This window comes from Anabrus simplex, chromosome 13 (genome assembly GCF_040414725.1).
Source record: "Anabrus simplex isolate iqAnaSimp1 chromosome 13, ASM4041472v1, whole genome shotgun sequence".
NCBI lineage: Eukaryota > Metazoa > Arthropoda > Insecta > Orthoptera > Tettigoniidae > Anabrus > Anabrus simplex.
The window spans coordinates 102,512,218-102,535,220 of record NC_090277.1 but is presented as its reverse complement, the minus strand read 5'-3'; the positions used below and the strand labels follow the sequence as shown (position 1 = coordinate 102,535,220).

At 39.4% G+C, this 23,003-nt stretch overlaps 1 protein-coding gene across 20 annotated transcripts in view; it reads right to left on the bottom strand.

Moving 5' to 3' along the window:
• LOC136885088 (ensconsin) overlaps positions 1 to 23,003 on the bottom strand; it is a 762,268-nt gene that overhangs the window by 107,293 nt on the left and 631,972 nt on the right. For 17 of the 20 annotated variants that reach the window (XM_068230157.1, XM_068230159.1, XM_068230158.1 and 14 more), the window contains 3 exons: positions 19,132 to 19,265; positions 9,543 to 9,740; positions 3,474 to 3,968 (listed from right to left, as the gene is read on the bottom strand). In XM_068230157.1, the coding sequence (XP_068086258.1) occupies positions 3,474 to 3,968; positions 9,543 to 9,740; positions 19,132 to 19,265 (827 nt within the window). The remainder of the gene's footprint in view (positions 1 to 3,473; positions 3,969 to 9,542; positions 9,741 to 19,131; positions 19,266 to 23,003) is intronic. The other 3 variants (XM_067157529.2, XM_067157530.2, XM_067157526.2) reach the window with 2 other exon arrangements.

The window sequence follows — 23,003 nt, the reverse complement described above, 5'->3', positions numbered from 1 at the left end:
CTGAGGAGGATTTCCACAAGAAATTTCAAAGTAATGTATATAGTCCTCTAATATTCACATTTCAAATTCCAACTAAACCTTAAGAGATCCTTTGGATATGTTTATGTAACTTTACCATCCTACAACTAAACACATGACCAAACTAAGACCATGCAGTCACTTGCTTAGCACAGATTTCAGACAACAAACACATTATTATAATTGTGAAGATACAGAATCACAACCCAAATTGTTTCTTCACAATTCAATATCTATTCGCTGTCGTACATCTGAGACATGCAGTTTCCTTTAGCTATACTAACACTTCTACAACTTCTGATGTTATTCGCACTATTATAAGAAGCCAAATCTAGGAGCAATTCTATTAAAACTAGACAAACATTTACATGCTACTATAATAGGGCATAATTAGAGTAATTTTCTTCTCAAATAGGAAAGCCAATGATGACCCCTCATTGTATTTCAAGATTTGATAGAGGTGATTTTGTGTGAGATTATTCAAGTTAAGAAAATACTCGGGACCTATTCTCAAAATGTTCTAAAAAAAAATCTCCACTCATATTGAACCATATTAAATATATCTTCCAAATTCATACCACCAAGAACATAATTTATCAACAATACGTGTCCTGTAATAAGTCTTAACTTACAGGAAGTTGTTGAGACTGCCAGTCCTATACTGAGCACTGGCCTGATAAGGTCTTTGGCCAAAGAACTAGGAGGTCATCACAGGAACGAAGTGTCATCCTCCTGATCCCACAACTGCACAAGATTTTGGAAGGGTGGAAAAAATATTTTTGAAATTTGATGATGGCATATAATTAATAAATTAATTAAAACTCAGCCACAGCTCCCCCAAATAGGTTTTCTCTGCTGTATGGTAGAGTAAAAAGAAAAACTGGCATGCAGGCAGCTTAAATGGCATCAAATAAAAAAATGTCTGCACATGGTAGCTACAGCTTTATCATTAACACAGTAATATCCACCACCATCAATCTTCTGATAGGTCCATAAAAATAGTGCCACTGACTGAAGTCAAGCATTTATCCTCTCAGCCTGGTATGCACTGGTACCAAGGTCCATGGTGTTATAGCTCTGGTGGGCTTTGGCCTAACAACCAATCACTGCGACAAGGCGACACATGGCAAGTGCAACGAATCGTTTCGGCTACCATCTTGGCTTTCTGGACCATTGTCGGATAGGTCCTCAACTGTTCTCACCTAAGTTGAGTAGACTTTGAATCTGCCCTCAGTTACAGGTAAAAATCCCTGACCTGGCTGGAAATTGAATCTGGAGCCCCATGGTAAGTGGCAGATTCAGTACCCTTAGACCACAGGACCAGGCCAAGATCAGATAACAGCTCCCATTTTTTATACATTTTTCTTCTAATATCCTTAGCGGAGTTTGGGTATAAAACAGTTTAGAGAACTTTTACTTCTGTTCTTCTCTTCGCCATTAAGGATGTATCGAAACTTTTGGACCTTCATGATGGGAATACTATTGACCCATATTCTCGTCAATCCTAATTCCTGAACTTGTATAGTTCTCAAAATAAAGAACATAGATTTTTGAGTTATTAAATATATATTACTATTTCTGGATTAAAGCCACATATATACTGTATTAGCAAGTCTTTATAGCAAAAAAGCCAAGCTTTTAAGCAAGTTTCAGTGGCTTTTGACAGGGTAAAGCATATGAAAGTCTGTTGCTGACAGTAAACATGGAAATTCTTCAAGGAACATGGAAGTCATGACCACATTATCCATGGCCCCCCTACAAACTGGACTCAGGGATCGTTGCACTGTGCTGTGGTGGTTGGGAGGGAAGTTACTGACTCACCAGCCTCTGCAGACAATTTCTGTCTCATACTTGGAGACCTGTACTCCAGAAATACATATGTAACGCCACCACAGCATAGCTCGACGCACTACAGAAACTGTCGGCAGAGGGTGGTGAGTCAGTAACTTGCCTCCTGACTACCACAGTACAGTTTCGTGTGAACAAGGGACTTTGTTAAAACTTCCACCTAATCAACGCTATAACTAAGATATAAATTCTTAATTACCTCATTAGAAGTAGTACACATTACATATAAACACATTGTTTGTCACGTCACTGTTTAGTTCTTAAGTTTCTTATATTAGCTGAGGATGGTCAGATATTGTCTGATACTAGTACTTTAAAGTATTGAATAGGTGGATTAAAGAACACCTTTATTATTTTTGAACTGTAAATTTTCAATGCGGACCAAAAATGAGATTTATAACATGTAATACCACAACTCAGTGCGATGACTCTCGAGTCCAGTTAGTAGGGGTGCTGTAAATAATGTTGCTGTGATTCGCTCAACAGACTTCCATGTTCCTTGAAGCATTTCTATGCTGACTGTCATCAGCAGTCCTCCATATGGTTTGCTCTGACAAAAGCCAATGACACTTGGTTGAAAGCTTGGCTTTTTTATTAAAGACTTGCACGTATGTGGCTTTAATCCAGAAATAATATTTATTAGCTATCTCTCCTACCTGAGCATTCATATGATTGTGATCTAGAGAGGGTATGAAAGAAGAATGCCACAGACAACCCCAGTGTAAACCATGGAGGATACAAGCAAATAAACTTATGTTTTCAAGGTTTTCTTTATATTTCCCCTACAGCCACAATTCGAACACGTATCACACAATGTGAAGACGAACACTGACTTTCCCATGTGACAAGACACTGACTACATGCCGCACTCTAGACAAACACTCTAATACACCCCTACTTGTCAGACTCTGTCTCCAAGCTGTGAAGAGGGGAAAGAACACAATAAAGACTTGCATTAATGAGTAGGACGACACAAAATCTCCAATATTTTGATGACAAGTCTTTATCAGTACAAAAGAGGACTTGATACAAGCGATTCAATCAAGTCTAACTCCCTGACGTTTGCTTCTATCATGACCTTCTTGCCTCTGCAACTTGAAGCTGCCACTTCTTGACCAATGAGCCTGACAAGCGAGACAAACAACTAAAACAATGGACATGTCATGCAAGGGAAAGACTGTGATCTGTACATTACTTCTCTTCCACAGAGCAACTTGGACTTTTCACAATAGAGTTTCTGACTGTTGCTCACCTACAAGACTTGATAAAGTGGCCCACGTGAAGGTGACCTCATCAAATCTCCTGTCATCAGTGGCTGAGTAAGGATCTAAGTAAGAGCTACATCCATTGTGTGTCCCATCTAATATTACTCTATTGTCTTCACGTTAATCACTTTGAAATGAGCAAAGTTGGAAACGGTCTCTCAGTGTTGTCAGGCACCAAAACTACCAGAATTATTGACTGGATTTGTTGAACTCCCCAACTATTCATAGTGGTCAGTTAACGTATCACTTGGTTACAACAGTCTATGAAGCCCTTTATGAGATACGGAGTCAAAGCAGTACAGATCAAGTCTCCCTGTGTGTGCCCACGCAAGCCGTACTTACCTGGGACCGGTTGCGCTGCCGCCTGGCTACGAGCGGCTGCAGCTTCTCTGGCACGCTGACGCAGCCGTTCGGCACGCGTGAGCCGTGGCGGCGGGACGGGTGGGATCGGGGTGCCGAGCAGTTGCGACATGCTGCGAGAGGCATCGGTTCGACGGAGGTTACTTCCTGCCAAGTGACTCATGCTACGGGACATGCTCTTGGTGGAGGCGGAGGAGAATCGAGGGGGCGGTGGGGCAGGCGCTTTCTCCTGGAGCGGGCGTCGGATGCGGGGCTGGGCCAGCTGATCCAGTCGGGACATGGAGAATGCCCTACCTGGAGATCTGCTGAACGGGCGATTCTGCACGTGGGCGGACGACGGTCGTGAACTCACGGAAGTCGGGGTCAGATCCCTCGGGGAAGGTATGGTGGGCATCAAGTCTGTCTTGCGACGATTCACCCGGGCAGACGAACTGAAAGCCGTGGAACCTCCAGAGGTCGGAGAGTCCACCTCCTCGCCTAAAGTCAGAACAAAGCAAATGAGTACTACACCCAAAACTACAGCACTCCTACATTTGGTTCAAGAAACAAATTAATGCCAGACATGCTCAATATTTTCCTTACAACTAATAAAGGAAGGAAATCCAACAAATGACACTGTAGCAGTAGCTATTTTATTTCTATCCTTTCCTCCATTTCTTGTTCCTTAGTAAAGTTCATTAAGGTGTTTTAAAATTGAAATGACACGGTCAATCATTTTGTCAATATTAACAAATAACTAGAGTCAGTGCTCAAATAGTTAGTGAAATCTTGAAATCCAAATCTTAGTTCCATCCCAGCCACAGTTTGTGGATTACCACACAAATATCCGTCTATCTTGAATAGAGACTTATGTTCATTCTGGAAACCTCTGTGAAATTACTCAGCGCCTCCAAAATCCTCTATTTGCTACTAGCTCAGTGGTCTCATTTAGTTCCACATCTCCTATCACTCTACATTACAAATCAAGCCTAATCCTCAACACCTTGGTCTCCCACTGCTTCTCTTAATATCCATGACAGAGACAATTATTTTCCTAGGTAATGCATCCTCCTCCATTTACCTGACATGATCCCACCATTGAAGCCGGTTTCCGCATCCAGCTTCATTCATTGAATTAAGTCCTAACTTAGCCTTTATCTCCTCATTCCACAAGTACCCACCTGCCACTGTTCCCACCAGTTTGTAACAGCAATCATTCTTGCTACCTTCATGTCTTTTATTTCCAACATATAAGACAGTAAAATCCACAATTTTTTATGTCATTTATATTGGCAAATGAAAGAATCCTTAGGTAATCTTCTAACCAATTACTATCCCTTGGCATGTTAATACAAGCACTTAAAAGTTCTTCACATTCCCAGCAAGAGCACTGACCTGGTGGCAGAAACAGCACACTGAAGTCAATGAGCCACATCACCTATGGTGACAAATCAAAGATCTTTGATCAGTAATCAATGTTACAAGTTATTAATTTGTGCTTTCATGGTCCAGAATAGTGGGCAAGGAAAGACTGTCTTTTCTTCTCCTCCCATTCTCCAGCAAACGCTGGGTGGGGGCAAATGTGGTTTCTATCCACACTTTGTCCTGTCTCTCCACCATTCCTCATCCAACACTGTGTTCCAGTCCAGGTTCCGTTGTCCTACGCTGTTCTTCCCAGAGTCCATCCATTGTATTCTTGGTCTTCCTCCTCCTCTTTTCCCTCTTTCTTCTTTCATCTGCTTGACATGACCAAACCACCTCAATGTGTTATGTTCCAGTTTGTCATTTGCACATTTAGCTTCTTTTGTAGGTCTTCATTGCTCACACTGTTCCTCCTTGTCTTCTGTACCACACTCCTCAGGATTTTGATTTCAGCTGCCTGTACTCTACTCTTATCACTCTGGGTCATTATCTAGTTTTCTTCTTTTTTCAAATTTGGCCACTGAAGGACTATGTAAAGTAATCGTTAGAACTTACTGGGCACCGGGCGAGTTGGCCGTGCGCGTAGAGGCGCGCGGCTGTGAGCTTGCATCCGGGAGATAGTAGGTTCGAATCCCACTATCGGCAGCCCTGAAAATGGTTTTCCGTGGTTTCCCATTTTCATACCAGGCAAATGCTGGGGCTGTACCTTAATACGGCCACAGCCGCTTCCTTCCAACTCCTAGGCCTTTCCTATCCCATCGTCACCATAAGACCTATCTGTGTCGGTGCGACGTAAAGCCCATAGCAAAAAAAACTTACTGGTGATTTTTACCATGCAATTCCCGCTTCTTTTCTTGCTCTTGGTCACCAATGAAGAGAATGTTTATTGTTCTCGAAACATGAATAAATAAAGGTTCATTAACACAAAGTGTACTGACAAGGTGGATTTAACCAGAATACTACTTTAAATCTTTAATGAGACTCAATTATGGTCGAAATTTAAGAAATATATCAACATTCTAGGCATACAAGAATTAGAGAAAATGGACTGGGAATTATGTTATCCCAATTTAGTATACTAATATTAGGTTCTACCCTTCTTACAATGCATTGCATAGCCTGAAGTGGAACGAGTGTTAACCCATTTAATGCCAAAACCGTATATATACGTTACTGAACGCCGAGCTGCATCCGCAAAACCCTTAATATATATAGGTTTTGGTGCAGTGTGTTCTTCACCGATCTCATAAATGAACGGGATATAGTGTCATGCTTTGAAATTCCATGAAAATACTCAAAGAAGTTCTGCACGGCACATATACAAATCCAATTTGCGTGTTTTGAAAGCAATCTTACGTTATTTCAGCTTCGTTGGAGTGGAACGTTTTTCCCGCTAACGTGCAGCCATCATGGCGTCTTAAAAGTATACGTTCAACTCTTGTTGACAAAGAAATTGAATGTTTTCTCATAAACAATGATTCTGAAGAGCTACATTTTGATAATGAAGATGGAGAATTTACAGAGGACGATATTGAACAACAAGAAAGTGCGCGACAAAGTAGTAATGATGAATCTCATGCATAACTGTCATCTCCTCCTCAAATAAATTCTTTTTGATAATACCATTTCTTGGCTCAACAATTTTTTATTACATTTCAATAATAATATCACTGAGCAGAGTAGCCGTGCGTGTTAACATGCTATAGCTTTGGAGCCAAGCTCTGCACTCGGCAGGCGAGTGGGTTCCAACCTCACATCATCTGTCCTTAGATTTATTTATTTATTTTTTTTTTTTTTTGGTGGTTTCCCTTTTGCACTCCCAAGAAAATGCCGGGACAGTTCCTATTCACAAACCACAGCCGATTCCTTCAGCTTCCTTACCCAGTTTCATTCACCATCATTAATTTCATATGCATTACCTTCTCAAATGAGGTTGTCGTCAGGAAGGGCATCTGGCCGTAAAAATATGCTGTAAAATATAATCTCCCTTCATCTGGCCCAGAGGGTTTGTCTGATCATCAAAACTCAGCAGTGAAAAGGTTAAAGGCCCTAATTTAAAATGCCTTCTAAGGGGAAGATGGAAAATATCCAAAGTCAATGACTTAAGTTATGTTTAAAAAATACAAAGCTAATGAGAAGGTGGCAGTAAAAAACCTTTGGCACCAAAGTAAGCAAAATGAGTTTCAAATATGAAGTACACTATAGACTTTTGAACACCCAAGAATGGTCAGAAAAGACCAGGTGCAGGATAACGGAGGCTGGTTATGGCTGCCAGATAGGTTTGCTGTAGATCAGCAGTCGGTGATCACAAGCTACTAACTCATGAGTTTGGAGCTTCACAGAGAGAGCTGGATTACATGACAGCAAATCCACTCCGACACAGAAATTACATCCTTCCCTCGACCTCCAAACTCCAAAATGCATTCCTTGAACCAAAGCAGGACTACTATTTTACATAAAATATATATAAATACACAAATATGTTAAATTTTTTTTAAACAATATTATTTTCTTAAGATAGTCCACAAGGAGAATCGATACCTGGCATTTTTCAATGAAAATTTACTCAAAATATCACATGTTACAGACGTGCTCCAGGTCTCCTCCAGTGTGCAAGTTGAAATACATGGTTTCTTCCTGCATATACATAAATGTTATTTAAACAAATACACAAAATTTCTAGAACAGTTTAAAACAAGAATGAGAAACGTAAAATACTCTTAATAAATGTCTATATAATAACATACTGACTCGAAAATTGATCCTTATCTCTGAGAATACTATAATCTGCACAGTAAAATAAAAGATTGTTTCCTCAGTAAACTTAGGAAGAGTTTTTTCAGACAAACCATAAACTTAGGCACAATTCACATAGAAAAAGAACAAGGAAACAATAATAAACACAACATGCATATAAAGAAACACTAAGCAAGAACTAACATAAAAGGAGCAGTACATATATGTTCCTGAAGCTCGTTGCCACATACAGAGAGTATACACAGTCAAAGCTCGCATCACATCACAGTAAGGAAAGTCTGTGCTAGACACAGTCTAGTCTAGAGAAGGTAAGCATTCAAGTGGAGTGGGGAAGGAAGCATCACAAAACAAAGCTCTCTTTCAGGACGAGCAAGAAGAATGAACGAGAGGACAAGCATAACACAGGCAAGCTTTCCATCTTCCTCGACATGACAACGAACGTGCTGGTTCTTTACCCCCCAAGCCCTCCCTCACACACAAATATAGTACAGTTGATCATCAACACTGAAAATGCAAGGGAGAGATGATACAAAACTGACCACTGCAGGACATGATATGCTCTAACCCAACACGGAAAAGGAAATTGGAACAGCCCAAATAAATTTCTCCCCTAATTATTATCACTGCTAGGAGTGTGTTATATGGGGGATTCGAGAAATCCTGGGCAATAGTCCTATGTACTTTATTTGTTTGGTATGTTCGCTCCAGGCTCAGTCCGGTGGTATTTAAAGGTGCTCAAATACATCAGCCTTGTGTCGGTAGATTTCTTTACACATAAAAGAACTCCAGCAGAACAAAATTCCAAAAGTTCGGTGTCTCCGAAAACCATAACAAGTTAGCGAGACGTAACCAATAACATTATCATCATTAACTTATTTTGACTTAGATTAAGAAGAGCTGCCATGGTCTACACATTAGGTACTGTCTCAAATAATGTTATTTCTTTTATTTTCCATTATCTAATTTTACAATTTTTCGACATATGACAATGCCGGAATTTTTCCCACAGGAGTTATTTTAGATGCTGGTATATCTACTGACATGAGGCTGGCGTATCCGAGCTATTTCAAATTCGGCTAGACAGTCAGGATCAAACCCGACAATTTAAGTTCAGAAGACCTGCACTCCACTGCCTGAACTGGCAACCCAAATAAATTTCTCCCCAGATTATGCTACTATTCATTATTGTTTCTGTTACAGATGAAGAGGTTGGAATATTTTGGAATACAGTCGCATGTACTTAGAGAGAAAGAGTAACATTTTCTTCCCTATATACAATTCCTTTCTTTCTTACTTATCCGGGTCTGGAATGAGAAGAAATTTGCCATAATCCATACATCAGGTGGTATTAATGAAACCATGCCTAAAAAAGAAAACAGGGGAATTTCAGAATTAAAAATGATGTAAGCTCATTTCATCCTATAAACAATGTATGAAAATTTGAACAGTATTACAGTACATTACATTCATGCTATTACTGTACGGTACCCCTCATTCTATGGCAGCTATCCCTTGTGAATTTTCTTTCCCAGATTGAGTAGGGATACATCGATTGCCTAGATAAAGAATACTGCCATGTATTCAGAACGTTGGCAACCTGTACCCGACGACATAAAGCAACACAACTCAAAAAAGAAAACTTAATAGTAATAAACAGGAAATGAATTTTGGACCACCTGACAAATTTGGGGAGAGACATACTGTATGACTTCCTTTGGAAATTAAGCCCACGAGAAAAGGTTGTTGCTTCTTGACAACGAGAGGTTAGCTGTGTGGGCCAGAGCATATCAGGAAGTTCCTCTGTGTGGTGCAACATGCACAGAGAAGTTATTATAGCATTGTAATAGCAAGTTAGTTGCTCAGAACTGGGTACGAGTCACCACTCAAACTCACCACCACCACCGCCGATGGGAGAACCGCTGAAATAGCGAACAGTACGGGGTGAGGGCGTGTGAGGGGCACTTGAATAAGAAGGAGCAGCTTGCCCTTCTACATTCAAGGCCAAGTCGGTTGGGACTTGAGGTTTAGATCTACCCACAGGTTGGGAGTCCCAGTGGAATATCTCATACATGGACGTGGACATTCTCATATCTGCAAATAAAATTATATTAATGATACTAAATGGCAAGTCACACAACCATTCCTTCAGCATTCACTTACTCTACCTCTAACACAATTATTAAATTACAAAATTGTACCATCGAGCATTTTATACACACCACTTCACCTAATTCACCACTCTCTCTTCTGAATAACAAAAACCTCAAACACAAAAAGAAATTCTCTTCAGGACTGTTTCCTATTGAAGCATGATTTATCAAACAACACTCCAAGGAGCTGAACGTGTTGAAAAACTGTGGCAAAATCCAAAACCATGCTTTCACCTTGAATTAGAGCTACATATTATTAATATGTTCATAACAGCATGTACCACTGGCGATGGTACATGCTTACATATTTCGAATACGTTCGCCTTGGCTAGTGGAATTCAATCCTTGTTATAAAGCTCAAGGATGAGTATTTGGAGTCACTATTATGTGTGTGGTCTCCAGAGAGTGAATGACTTTTGAAATGATGCCCAAGGGTGACCTACATGTCAAGAAGGAGGGGGCCCCGCCTAGGATGAAATCTAATGTTAAAGATAGCACAATCACCCTCTTCCTGATCAGAGGAATGATCAATGAAGATTAAAATCATAGCCTTGGACAGGAGCAGAACCTACGATCCCTTTGACCAAAGGCCAGCATGCTAACCAGTTAGTAACAGAGCCCGAGTGCCTGGTAGTGACAATAAGGGTTTTATAATGACAAGAAATAACTCCTAAAACCATCAATAATGGTGAGAAAAATTGAAGAGTGTACAAATCTCTCCAGTTTTACCAACTGGGTTAATGATTACTCAAATTAATGTTCCTAAAGAAATCTGGGGTATCATATGGGGTAGCCTTGATGAGAAACAGAAGTAGATTACGCATGTAACACCAGTAGTACGAGCCTGGTTTTCAAGTGGACCGTTGTGTTTCATGAAAGTGCATTTTTAAAAAATCAGCAAGAAAGCACCGAAAATACACTGTCAGTGCTGTGTCAAATACCAACCACAACAATATGGAATACGGAAAACTCCAAGTTGCTTATTTATAGCAAGTAGATAAATCACAGGTCAGGTCAGGTCAGTAGCATCCTGCTACCGCACGTGACAGTTGACTGGCCAAGGGTCGGGCAGCTAGCACCAAATCTGATGAAATAAGGGAGGACCAACGGCTAAGGGAGATTACCCCTGCAGAAAATTTCTCTCCAGTGTTAAGCCTAGCTAGCCAGCTGAACAGAACTGGTGAGTTTGTTGCTTTCGAAACCAAAGCAAACCTTCCACCTCACCCAGGGAACTGCAGCTGGAAATGATGAAATAGTATAAAATAAGGAAAGTCATAAATAGCAACCAGGAAATCACCAACGCTGTTATCACCCTGGACAGGGTGTCACATTTCAAGTATTTAGAACGTTGGCCAACACAAAAATGGGATGTAGATGTAGAAGTCAAAGCCAGAAACGGCACTGAAAGAAGCGTGTTCTTGAATTTAAAACATCAGTATGTGTGTAACCATGACCTCCAATTCAAAACTCTGTGTTACGTGTTATCCATGCTGCTTTATGGTTTCGAAGATGGACGCTAAAGGTTTTAATTACAAACTAGTTACAAATTACAACGTGATCTATATTAACAGTTATAAACTGAAGGTTTTGTCAATGAACCAATTCCAAACTTTTGAAATGTGCACATATCACAGGTTATTGCAAAACCCATGGGTAGGCCATGTCACCAATGATGAGTTACTTGTATATAGTCAGGAAATCTTGAAAGCTTAACACTTGCAAAACCCAAGAAAGCTTTGATCATATCTTCTGAAACGACAAATGCAGCCTGCTACAACCGATTATAAGAGGCAAGATAGAAGGGAAACACGGACGTGGGCAGAGAAGATTATCTCAAGCGTGGCACCTCCAACATAGGTTCCAAAATCTCATACGGAAAACACAAAATAGGAAAAAATTACTCCATGATAGTCGCCAAAGTTCAGTCAATAGATGGGTTGTTGCCATGCAGATAAATGGCTTGGTCTTCATGATGAATCGTGACTCCCTGTTTCACTCAGAAGTGAGATCACATCACTACTTCAAATTGTATAATTTCCACTGCAATTAAAAACTACGAGTGCACATCCTAAATTAGAAGTATCGCATAAACTGGCTTACGAAGATAGTATGTTACAGGATGTAGGTATTACTACAATGGTATGAGTACTACAATAAATAACAATAAATATATGTTTTAAATCTTTAGCACTGTTTCTTTCAAAGTGGATATTTAATCATCATGTAAATATGGTACTCAAAACTGTACTGTCTGGGACCTAAGCATCCAACAGCTGTTCTTTACTCTTGTCTCACAACACTCATGCAAAGTATTTCATATCCTATGCGATGGCTGAAACTAGAGCCGGTAAGGGAACAGTGAAGTACAAGGTTGGCATTGCTTTCAAAAAAAAAAGTACAGCAAAGACATCATTCCTTGAAGGAGGAAAAAAATATAGATACATAAATATGAATCATTAAATTGTTAAAAAAAATTCTGATATACATACAAAAGTAGCTAGTACAAATAAAACCAAATCACTGCACCGAAAGAAAAAGAGGCAGCTTGCACATTCCAGACTGAGAAGAAGACAAGAGTCACCCAACAGTGACCAAATATTAAAAGGAATTTAAAAAAGCACATTGTCATCTTCTAAATACATCACGATCACAGTAGACCCATTGTCTAAGTTTTATCATCACTGAGGCACCACCAACTGCACTAATAGAAGAAACCTCTTGACATTTACTAACAAAGTAGGCCAGGGCCTCTCAAACGTCCAAAACCTCAGGTGTGCAAATTGAGGCGCAGAGGTCCTGTACACCATGCATCGGTCCGACTCTGCTCGGACCAGCATTTTGTGTCAGGGCAACTCTGCTAAGCTCGGCTCAAATCTGTTTGGGTGGTAGAGCGCTGCAGTGTAGTGAGGAAGGGGGAGACAGGCGGAGCGAGGAAGACGACTGTAGGGCAAGAGAGAGACAGCGCTATTGCTCAAAATCGAGGAGTAGGGGGGGTCTGCACTCTGATCAACCTAGCAAAGTTGTCTTTTGCACCTTGCGCCGCAACAATGCACCGGTGCATGTACCCTAAGAGGCCCTGAGATAGGCTCATTAAGTGACCAACAGACAATGGAATAATAAATCAGACAAGTTCAGCTGTACACACTGTTTACTAATTACGGTACCAATTTACGGATTATGTGAGACACCTATATATCGTTCCCCGAGAGAATGTGGCTAAAAATGTGCTTACTAGATCATGTCAAAAAAAGCCAATGCCCTTGTCAGCCATTGTATTGTGGCGTTCTCTCATAAACACTATGTATTAACACACTATTGAGGATTGGCCGAATGGCATTTAAGTTCTGTCTCTTAAAACAGCAATTGTCAGATTTTGCAGATCGCTGTGCACATTTCAGTGTACTTTTTTAAGATATCTCATTCATCTCTGCATAAATGAATCACTCATCGCATGCTCTTTGTTCATGGCACATAGTTGTAGACGAATGTCAGTTGGCACATGCAGCAGGCAATTTGCTTTCAACAATCTTTTAGTTACCTGTTTAACATCATTCTAACTGGTACAGGTTTTCAGTGATGGTGGAATAAGAAAGGGTTAGGACTGTCAGGTACACCCATGGCCTTAATTAAGGTGCAGTCCCAGCATTTGCCTGCTGAGACATTAGAAAAACCACTGAAAATTATTTTCAGGGCTGCCAACAATGGGGATGAAACCTACCATCTTCTAACTGGAAGCTTACACAACCTGTACTTCACAGTACACTCGCCCAGTCAACGTACTTTTCTCAAATATTGTCAACACACAGTAGCCTTCGTGGCTCAAGCGGCAGCGTGTTGGCCTCTCGCCGCTGGGTCCTGTGGTTCAAATCCTCGCCACTCCATGTGAAATTTGTGCTGGACAAAGCAGAGGCGGGATAAGTTTTCTCTCCGGGTACTCCGGTTTTCCCTGTCATCTTTCATTCCAGCAACACTCTCTAATATTTAATCTGTCAGTAAACCATTTCCCCAAAGGAGTGCGACAAGTTTCAGTAGCTGGCACATTTCCTATCCTAGCTGCTAGATGGGGGCTTAATTCATTCCATTCCTGATCTGGTCAAATTACTGGAAACCGGTTATGGATTTTTCATTTTTCACCGTGAACACATCAAACACCGAGGGACTACAATTCAGTCCCTGGGTAATCTTCATAGATTTTCAGTCAGCCCCATATAACTATTGTACTTCTAGCTCTTGAGGGTTCAAATATCAAGAGGTTTCTATTCCACCACGGGAGGATAAGAGAATTTTCAGCCAACAGTTTTGCCAAAGCATATGCTACAATGATGACCAACAGAACACCAAATGAGAAACTACATAAAGTGTAGTTGGGCATTCCATAACACTGCTGAAAGGCAATGACTGACCTAAGTAGCTTTACAGATGTGATATTTAACTGATGGCAGTGTGGATGAAGACTGTACTAATGACAGTAACCAGACAGTTCCTATAGAAAATGCAGGTTCCACTATACAACAAAACATGTTTGAAGACTGCCATCCTAACAAAACAAAAGCATATATATACAGTGATTTTCTCTCGTCGGTTGGCCAGCAGGCATGCTCAGCTTATCTGCTTCCCATTATTGAATCATCCACTTCCTGTTACACAGCACAGCGTCAGGACAGGAACGCCAGCATCTCGCAGTTCAGATCCGTGCTAAGAACGTGTATTAAGCGTTGATCTGTCACTCCAACTGTTCTTGAGTTGTGAAGTGTTACTTTGGGGTGTAATTCTCATAATGCTTCCACATGTGTACACGGTAGAGGAAATTGTACTTATGTAGGATAATTATGGGAAAACAGTCTTGCACGAAAGTCGTTAGGCGATTTTTAACACAATTTCCATGTGTACACCCTCCACATGGAGACTGTGCGGAAACTCTGAAACAAAACGAGAGGAACTGGTTTTTTACTCAATGAGAAACGAAGTGTTAAAAAAAAGTGTACTTAACGAGGAGAAAGTAAATGAAATCGCAGAAAGATCAGAACATGTGACTTCAAAATCCCTAGGACGACTTGTACAAGAAGCCAGGGTTTTGAAGAGCTCAGCATGGCGGGCTGCAAAAATGTTAAAATCCAGAGAGAAATAGCCTCAATTACGGAAGACTAACTTATGCGTGTGAACCGATTCAGAAATGTACGCATGCAGGAGGAGAAAATTCCCAACATCTCGTGTCATATAGTACGAATTTATTTTCTTAATTTTAACTGTTATCTCATGTCATGCACAGATAAAGTGAGCAAGTGAAGTGTTGTCCTTGTTGCTATGTCACGGAGCGGGGAGTGATGAGTCAATGGGAAACAGATAAGGTGGGCACCAGCCGGCCAACTAATGAGAGAAACTCGCTGTAGAATCAGAAATGAGCTCATCCGAGATCGAGAAACACTTATTGTACAACTGGTATTAATGGGGGAAAAGCTAATCTGTGAGAAAACAGCAGAGTATGAAGATGTCAACATTATCTTCTAGTGTTATGATGTTTATCCTTGTCTCCTCTTTTCACACTGACCCATCACTGTGTTTATCCTATTATGTGTTCTAGGGAACTTTATCACTTGTTTGATCCTTTCCATTATTTCATCAAGGCCGCCATAGAATTACATAGACTCAAATGCAATCCAGATGCCCTCTTCTGCTGTTGGCTCAAGGACTATGAAACAAAATTACACTGGGCTGTGAACTTGGAATGAAGAATGGACAGCAAAGGCTCCCAATGAATGGAGCTCCGTCTTCAACCCTAAGCAGCACCTGCCCGGATCTCATCTTCTGTGGAGTGTACAAGTTCCCCTGGGCATGAAAGAAGTGGCTCTGTGATGCATTCCTGGCACCTGCGGCCTTCTCCAAGCTTTTACTGCGGGGAAGAATTCCGGACAATATGACATCACCTTCAGGTACCCACACAGAGCCTTCTTCAGAACTATCAACAACATTCTGATGGTATTAATGATGGCTATTCAGTGGCGGCGACACTTGTTTAGTTCACATTTCTCATCTGTTAATTCACGTAGATTTATGTTTTGTTTCATTTCTGTTTATGTATTTTTCTTTCTTGTACAAATCTTCCTCCATCTCCATATTGTGTTTTCTTTATGTCCTTTCTCCTCAATTTGTGTGCAACTCAACTTTTACCATAAGCTAAATAAATTATAGTCATAGTGTAACAAAAACATGTTAAAACTGTTAAAACATAAGACCCATATTTGTTTTAAAGACAAAAATCTATCAAATTAGATAAACAATTTAAGTTTAACTTATGAAGTCAAATTAATGTAATGTGTTAGTCACATAATATAGTGCCACTATTTAACTTGCAATATGTCAGATAAAATAAATAAATAAATAAATAAATAAATAAATAAATAAATAAATAAATAAATAAATAAATAAATAAATAAATAAATAAATAAATAAATAAATAAATAAATAAATAAATAAATAAATAAATAAGCTAAAGAGTTTAATTTTTAGTATCCCCATTAAAATCTCCTTTGATCTTGAGTTGAATTTCTTCTCAAATATATAGGGTCTAGGAACAGTACCGTCCTATAATCGCTCACAGTGATAAAGGGACAATTAACAGGAGGATAGAAAACAGGCTTCCAACTTAACAGAACATTATTATAGACTAGGTCTGTCTGTGTCCAAGCATCTTGAAACGAGTCCCCATGATTTATTAAATCACAGTTAAGTAATGAAACCCACTTCCACGGTGTCTATTGATCATGAAACAAGTTCCAGAGAAAAAAAAAAAAAAAAAAGGTCAAAAATCAGACTAAGACCAACAGAATGACTGCGGAGACTTCCATCAGATAACGGTTGCAAAACCACATCACATTGCTCTCCCCCAGCTGACCCTCAATGCAAAGTGACAGAGGGTGGGTTGCTCTCTTCATGTTAATATCACCTTTATCAAGATCTGCGATTACTAAACGGAATTTCTTCCTACGCCCTGTATAACGCCACTGGTTACGAGATGTGAGGTGAGAATATTACAGAGGAAAAGACAGTGTTTAAAATGTGTACGAGATGAAACAGGCCTTTTTCTCCCATACCCAACAAGCACATGTATGTGTAACAGAGGCAAATCCAAGCAGTTGCTTTGAAGATAGTACCAAAGCTCCTTTTACCAGTGATATAAAACGTTATCCAAAGCATATCTCCCAGATTCCATATATTGGGTCACATAACTCCTTGATCCAATCCAAATACAGCTACAATAAAGGAACAAAACAGAGATCACCAATTCAAAGGGAAGCAAAAACAACAGAGCACATTCTACGACAAATTCAGAGGAGATGGCTCAACCTCACAACTTGTACAAGCCAGAAATTCATTCCACGGTAATACAGCAGTTGCGACAAGGCATTCACAAAAGACATGGCCACTACAAAGGTAGAATGACTCTGTAAACATTACATCATTCAGCATCATTTGGATCTTCTAAACTCAAGTTACATTCCACATTCAATTGTCATCAATACTACATTCTCCTCGAAGACTTAACAGTGTGTAATTTTGTTATATTTTAATTGTTCTGCTTAGTGAACGGTTTTATATGTCAATGCTATGTGCTACTGACTGCAGTAGGCTTTCAACGCAGATATAAAGTAACACGTTTTCAACTATGGGCAAACCCCAAATTTTGTTTTTAAATAACAAAAATGGGTTCAACTTCGTGGTTTAGTACCTCCTGCTTGAATATGATCCTATGTGGTTTAAATTTGAAGTTAAAAGTTGATCTACCAGTCAATACTTTTTATTTTTATTGAAATATTATGCAGACATGTTTCATTCTCTTTCAGGGCTTCCTCAGTGCAATTTGTTGGATCAATGTCATACAGATACTAATAAACTGTATCATAACATAGACCTTAACAGGTAAGTAAACTTGTGTCCCTGTCCCAAGGTGGTGCAGTTTTCATAAGGCACATCCCCAATGGAGGTGAGCTGCATGTACCATTTCAACCATGTACAATCACTTTTGCCATTCTTAAATCTCTGGCAGTACTGGGAATCGAACTCAGGCCCCCGAGGACGGCAGCTAACAATGCTAACAGTTACACAATGGATCCCAAACATTTCATATGATCCTGCATAGTAAAATTCAAAATGAAATTATGTAAAAACTAACTTATACAAGATATTTATGGACTCATTGATGGTTTTCATGTTTGTCCAACATTCTAGTCTGGAAATATTGCATATAGTTATTAATTCTTGGTAACTAAAGCTGGAATGTTCAATTTAAAATGTTAAATATTAAATGCTGAGAAGTATGGGATATTGAAAACTTTAATCAAACACCAGATGACAACTACAGTGTCAAACTCATCCACAGACACAGAATACGATTCATGTGGCACTGCCCATCTAACCACGATTGAAACATTTTTACCAACTGCAGCTTGAGAATGAAACAACACAAATCTAAAAAATATATCAGCCATTGCTAAAATACTCTTTATTTACAAAACCAAATACGAAATATGGAGGTACAATAATCTGCTATTGAATGCCACATGCTGTGTCGATACTAACAATAGGATTTTGGGGATGATATTGGGTGGGACATGCAGACTGATTTTATTTTTACTTAACGGCAAACAGATTATACACAATTAAATATAAACTTATTGTGCCAGGATTCAATTACAAATCCTAAGCACGGGGTGGGGGGGAGTATGTAACCAACAACTATACTACACAATCGAACTGTATAACTATACGTAAGCAAAATACTGTACTGCCCACACAGCAAAACAATTGACAGAAATTTTACATGTCATTATTTAAAAAAGAATTATTGTCGCTTCATTTACGGCCATTCACATGCAGTAAATCGGTTTGGTAGTCAGTCTTACTGAGGAGTTTGTAGTAATTTGTACACAAGGCTTATATTATAGATGTTGCATTGACTGCATCCTAGAATAAAAAACCCACGCTCGAACTGGTCACTGATGCCAAGATTAGTTTTGTACGGTTTCAAATATATTTCTTTCTCAAAGTAGGTGAGTTAATGGAGATGGATAAGGATGCTGGCATCAGATTTTAAAGGTACCTACAGTCACAAATGAAAATATCCTAAGATTTTGCACAAAGTATTTTGAAGTTTATTTCACCCATGTGCATATACAGCGCAAGAAAATATGTTTGAACTATGTTACCACCAATAACAGTTCTTTGCTCTTCCTTTCCTACCACCAACAACAGTTCTTTGCTCTTCCTTTCCTAACTATGAAGTCGACAATTGAATGTGGAAGTTCAAGAATACCACCAACGTGTTAGCGACTCACCTTCCCCTGGCTTACGATCCAGGCCGCTCGCTGAAGTGGCTCTCTTCTTACTACCATCCAGCTCACGTTCTGACGCCCGTCGAGTCAGGGGAGGAGCTGCGGTGAACATCATTACATTTGTGGTGGACGTTGCCCTAGGGAAATAATATAATTATTAGAAAGTCTATAATGGAACATCACACAACAGATTCGTCCTAACAGCAAATGTTCCTTGAAAAATGTGTGTTGTAAAATATAATATGAAGATTATATAGTTGTAAAATATAATATGAAGATTATATATTAAGTGTTTTCTTCTTTTACGGCCTCACTGCACCACTTCAGCCAATCATTTTCTGGTCATCTTCGATAAGATTTCTTTTCGAATTACCCAGTAGTGTTTCATTAGTTCTGATCTTTCCTGTCGTTCCTCATCTATAAATGCCCTTTTCATTGTATGTCGTTTGTCTATTTTTGATTTAAATCTTATTTGTATGTTTTTCAATTTCTTCAAATTTTCTGTTTTGTTTCACAAATCATCCAAGGTTATTTCTAGTTCCTCCACATCCTCTTCCAATTTCCTTAATGCATCCTACTTGTTGCTTCGAGTTGGAGTTTCTCTATAATTTTTCTTGGTAATCTGGTTTCTGGTGTCCTTACAATGTGACCAATAAATGATGATAATAATGTTATTTGCTTTACGTCCCACTAACTACTTTTACAGTTTTCGGAGATGCCGAGGTGCGGGAATTTAGTCCCGCAGGAGTTCTTTTACGTGCCAGTAAATCTTCCGACACGAGGCTGACGTATTTGAGCACCTTCAAATACCATCGGACTGAGCCAGGATCGAACCTGCCAAGTTGGGGTCAGAAGGCCAGCGCCTGAACCGTCTGCGCCACTCAGCCCGGCACCAATAAATGAGATCCTCCTTTTCCGTATAGTACCTCTGATGGGTTCCACTTCATTTGGAACTATCCAACATTGTCAGTCTTTTTAATATTTCTTATTTACGGATGTTCTAGCTATTCTTTTAGAATTTGTCAATAATTCCGTTTCTCTGAACTTTAAAAAGAGTTTCGCTTCTGTATGATAGTCATTTTGAAACATATGCTATTATATGTAATAATATCTTTTTACTGAATGGTGGAAAATATAAAATATTCCATTTCAAGGAATTATTTTATTACAGAAACACATTTCGTTTACACTTGACACACTGGCAGCATGGTAGATATGGGGCAGGGTTTACATGCTTACTGTCAGTTATTTCTCTGGCACCAGAATGGGAAAAACAGACAATTTCTCAAGAGTTTGATAGAAGTTAAGTTGAGATGGCATGGTATCCTGGTACCAGTAACTCTGAAAACAACACAGCTTGTTGGCTGCTCTTATGGACATGTGTTGTAAGTGGTGCAATGATAGGCATATGATACATCATCCAGGAGTGTGTCAACAGCAGCTCATTAATGCCAGAGGCCAGCGTAGGCTATCACGCACTGTTCGGAACAACTGTAGGGGCACAGTTTGAGAAACTGCCCATGGGTAGAATGGTGCTGATCAGGGCAATGTTTCATAGCACACGGTTCAGCAACTGCTACGTATAGAAAAGCAGAGTCAAAGACCCAGTCAAAACCCCGATGACTGCACTCCACCAACAGCAGTGCATGAGGTTGGTACAAATCATCAACATGGGACTGTGAATAACTGGGAAAAGGTTGCCTAGTTTGATGAACAATTTATGAATCTCATTGTAGAATACCGTATTGGGGTTAACTCAGGTTTGAAAAGAAGATTCGACCTTCAAATACTTAAATTTATTGGCTAACCTATTCAATTAATACATATGTTTAGCTTAATATCTTGCCATCTATATTAGTACATTATATTCGGAATATCTTCAGCTAAGACAAAAAAGTGTACATTACAAAAATTGACACAAAATAGATTAGATGATAAAAACATAGCTTAAAAATATTTTAGTTTAACACTGATAAAAATGGATGAAAAAACATTAAAAATGGGCTACAGTGATGTTAGGTCCATGACAAATTACATCTACAAGTGAGGTGTATTTTTTGCATGTTATCTTATTTCTTTTGTTTAGAGAAAAACCAATCTTGCTAACACTGCCATGTAGATTAGTAACACTTACGGCAAATAACAAATTATTCAGAAGTAAAATTGCACCGCTGACTTCAGTTCTGATAGGATTTTTTATATGGACTGTGAGAAACTCCTTGGAAACTTAGTTTAATACGCTTTGGTTGTATTTTTATCTAAGATAATAAATTGGCTGGGAGTCAGAAAAAAAGGCCGAGAGAAAATGGTTTTTGAATTGGAGAAAACCTTGTGGTGGAGTTGGAAATATTGAAAAACGATTGAATGGCTCACCTCCTCGTACGTTCTGAAGTGCTTGCTCCATATATGCCATCCACTGGCTGAGTGGGTGTGACTAGCAGCTGATCTGTGAGAGGGACAAGAGGGTAGTTGGAGGGAAAAGTAGGATAGTGTTGTGGAGAACAGAAGTAACGGAAGTTGGGGTACTAGTATGTTTTTCCAGTTTCCTTTTAGTAAATTTCTTTTGTAAATATAAATCAGAAGCCTCTTCTAAAAGTATATTCAGTTATCCATAATCTTGTTTATGTTGAAACTGGGGTTCTGTTTCTGATCTATTTCAATATAAAATATACTCAAACTCATTTATAAATGAAATAGATCAGAAATGTTTTTTTATCATCTCATGCTTTACCTGTAATGTCAATTTTAGTAATGTACCCCTTTTTGTCTTAGTTGAAGATGTTGCGAAAAAGGCAAGTTGCTTTATGTCGCACCGACACAGACAGGTCTTATTGCGACGATTGGACAGGAAAGGGCTAGGAGTGGGATAGAAGTGGCCATGGCCTTAATTAAGGTACAGCCCCAGCATTTGCCTGGTGTGAAAATGGTAAACCACGGAAAACCATCTTCAGGGCTGCCGACAGTGGGGTTCGAACCCACTATCTCTCGAATACTGGATACCAGTCTCACTTAAGCGACTGCTGCTATCAAGCTCGGTCCGAAAAAGGAATGAAACATGTACTAATATTGACAACAAGGTATTAAGCTAAACATATGTATCAATTGCATAGGGTAGCCTATAAATTTAAGTATAGGAAGACTGAATCTTCTTTTCAAACCTAGGTTGAAGTCTGATGAAACCAGATTCCTAATTCATGATATTAACACTCAAGCACATGTACGCTTATTTTTTCTTTTTTTTTTACGTAAATTTACGTAGCACCGACACAAATAGGTCATATGGCGACGATGGGACAGGAAGGAACTAGGAGTGGGAAAGAAGCCGCGGTGGCCTAAATTAAGGTACAGCCCCAGCATTTACCTGGTGTCAAGACGCTAATTACAATCGGAGGCTATCACACCTGGTAGCACTGTTAGGAGAGACAGGCCGGCATGGAAGGTGTGATTGTCTGGACACTGTTTTCCGCATCATATTTACCATTTCATGGATGCCGAACCACTAAATACAACGAACGTTACAAGTGTTTTAATTTCCACCTATTCAGTACAAAGAGAGATCTAGTAATTAAGAATTAAATCTTATCATATTAATTACAGTGACATGTTTCGCCCATCTTCAGCCTTATAATGTGTAATGCCGAACAACTGTCGAAAGTTCTGCTTTGAGGATAATCTTCTCCAACCACGTCCTTGTTTCCCTTCTATGTTGCCTTCTATGATCAGTTGTATTAGGCTGAACAATCTGATAGTACATTTTCTTCCTTAACAATCATAGCCATCACGCAGGCTACTTGAGTGAATTATTCAATCTAATATAGTGGAATACAGGGCAGGAGATTGATTTTCCCAAATTTTTTAAAATCATAGATAGGTCA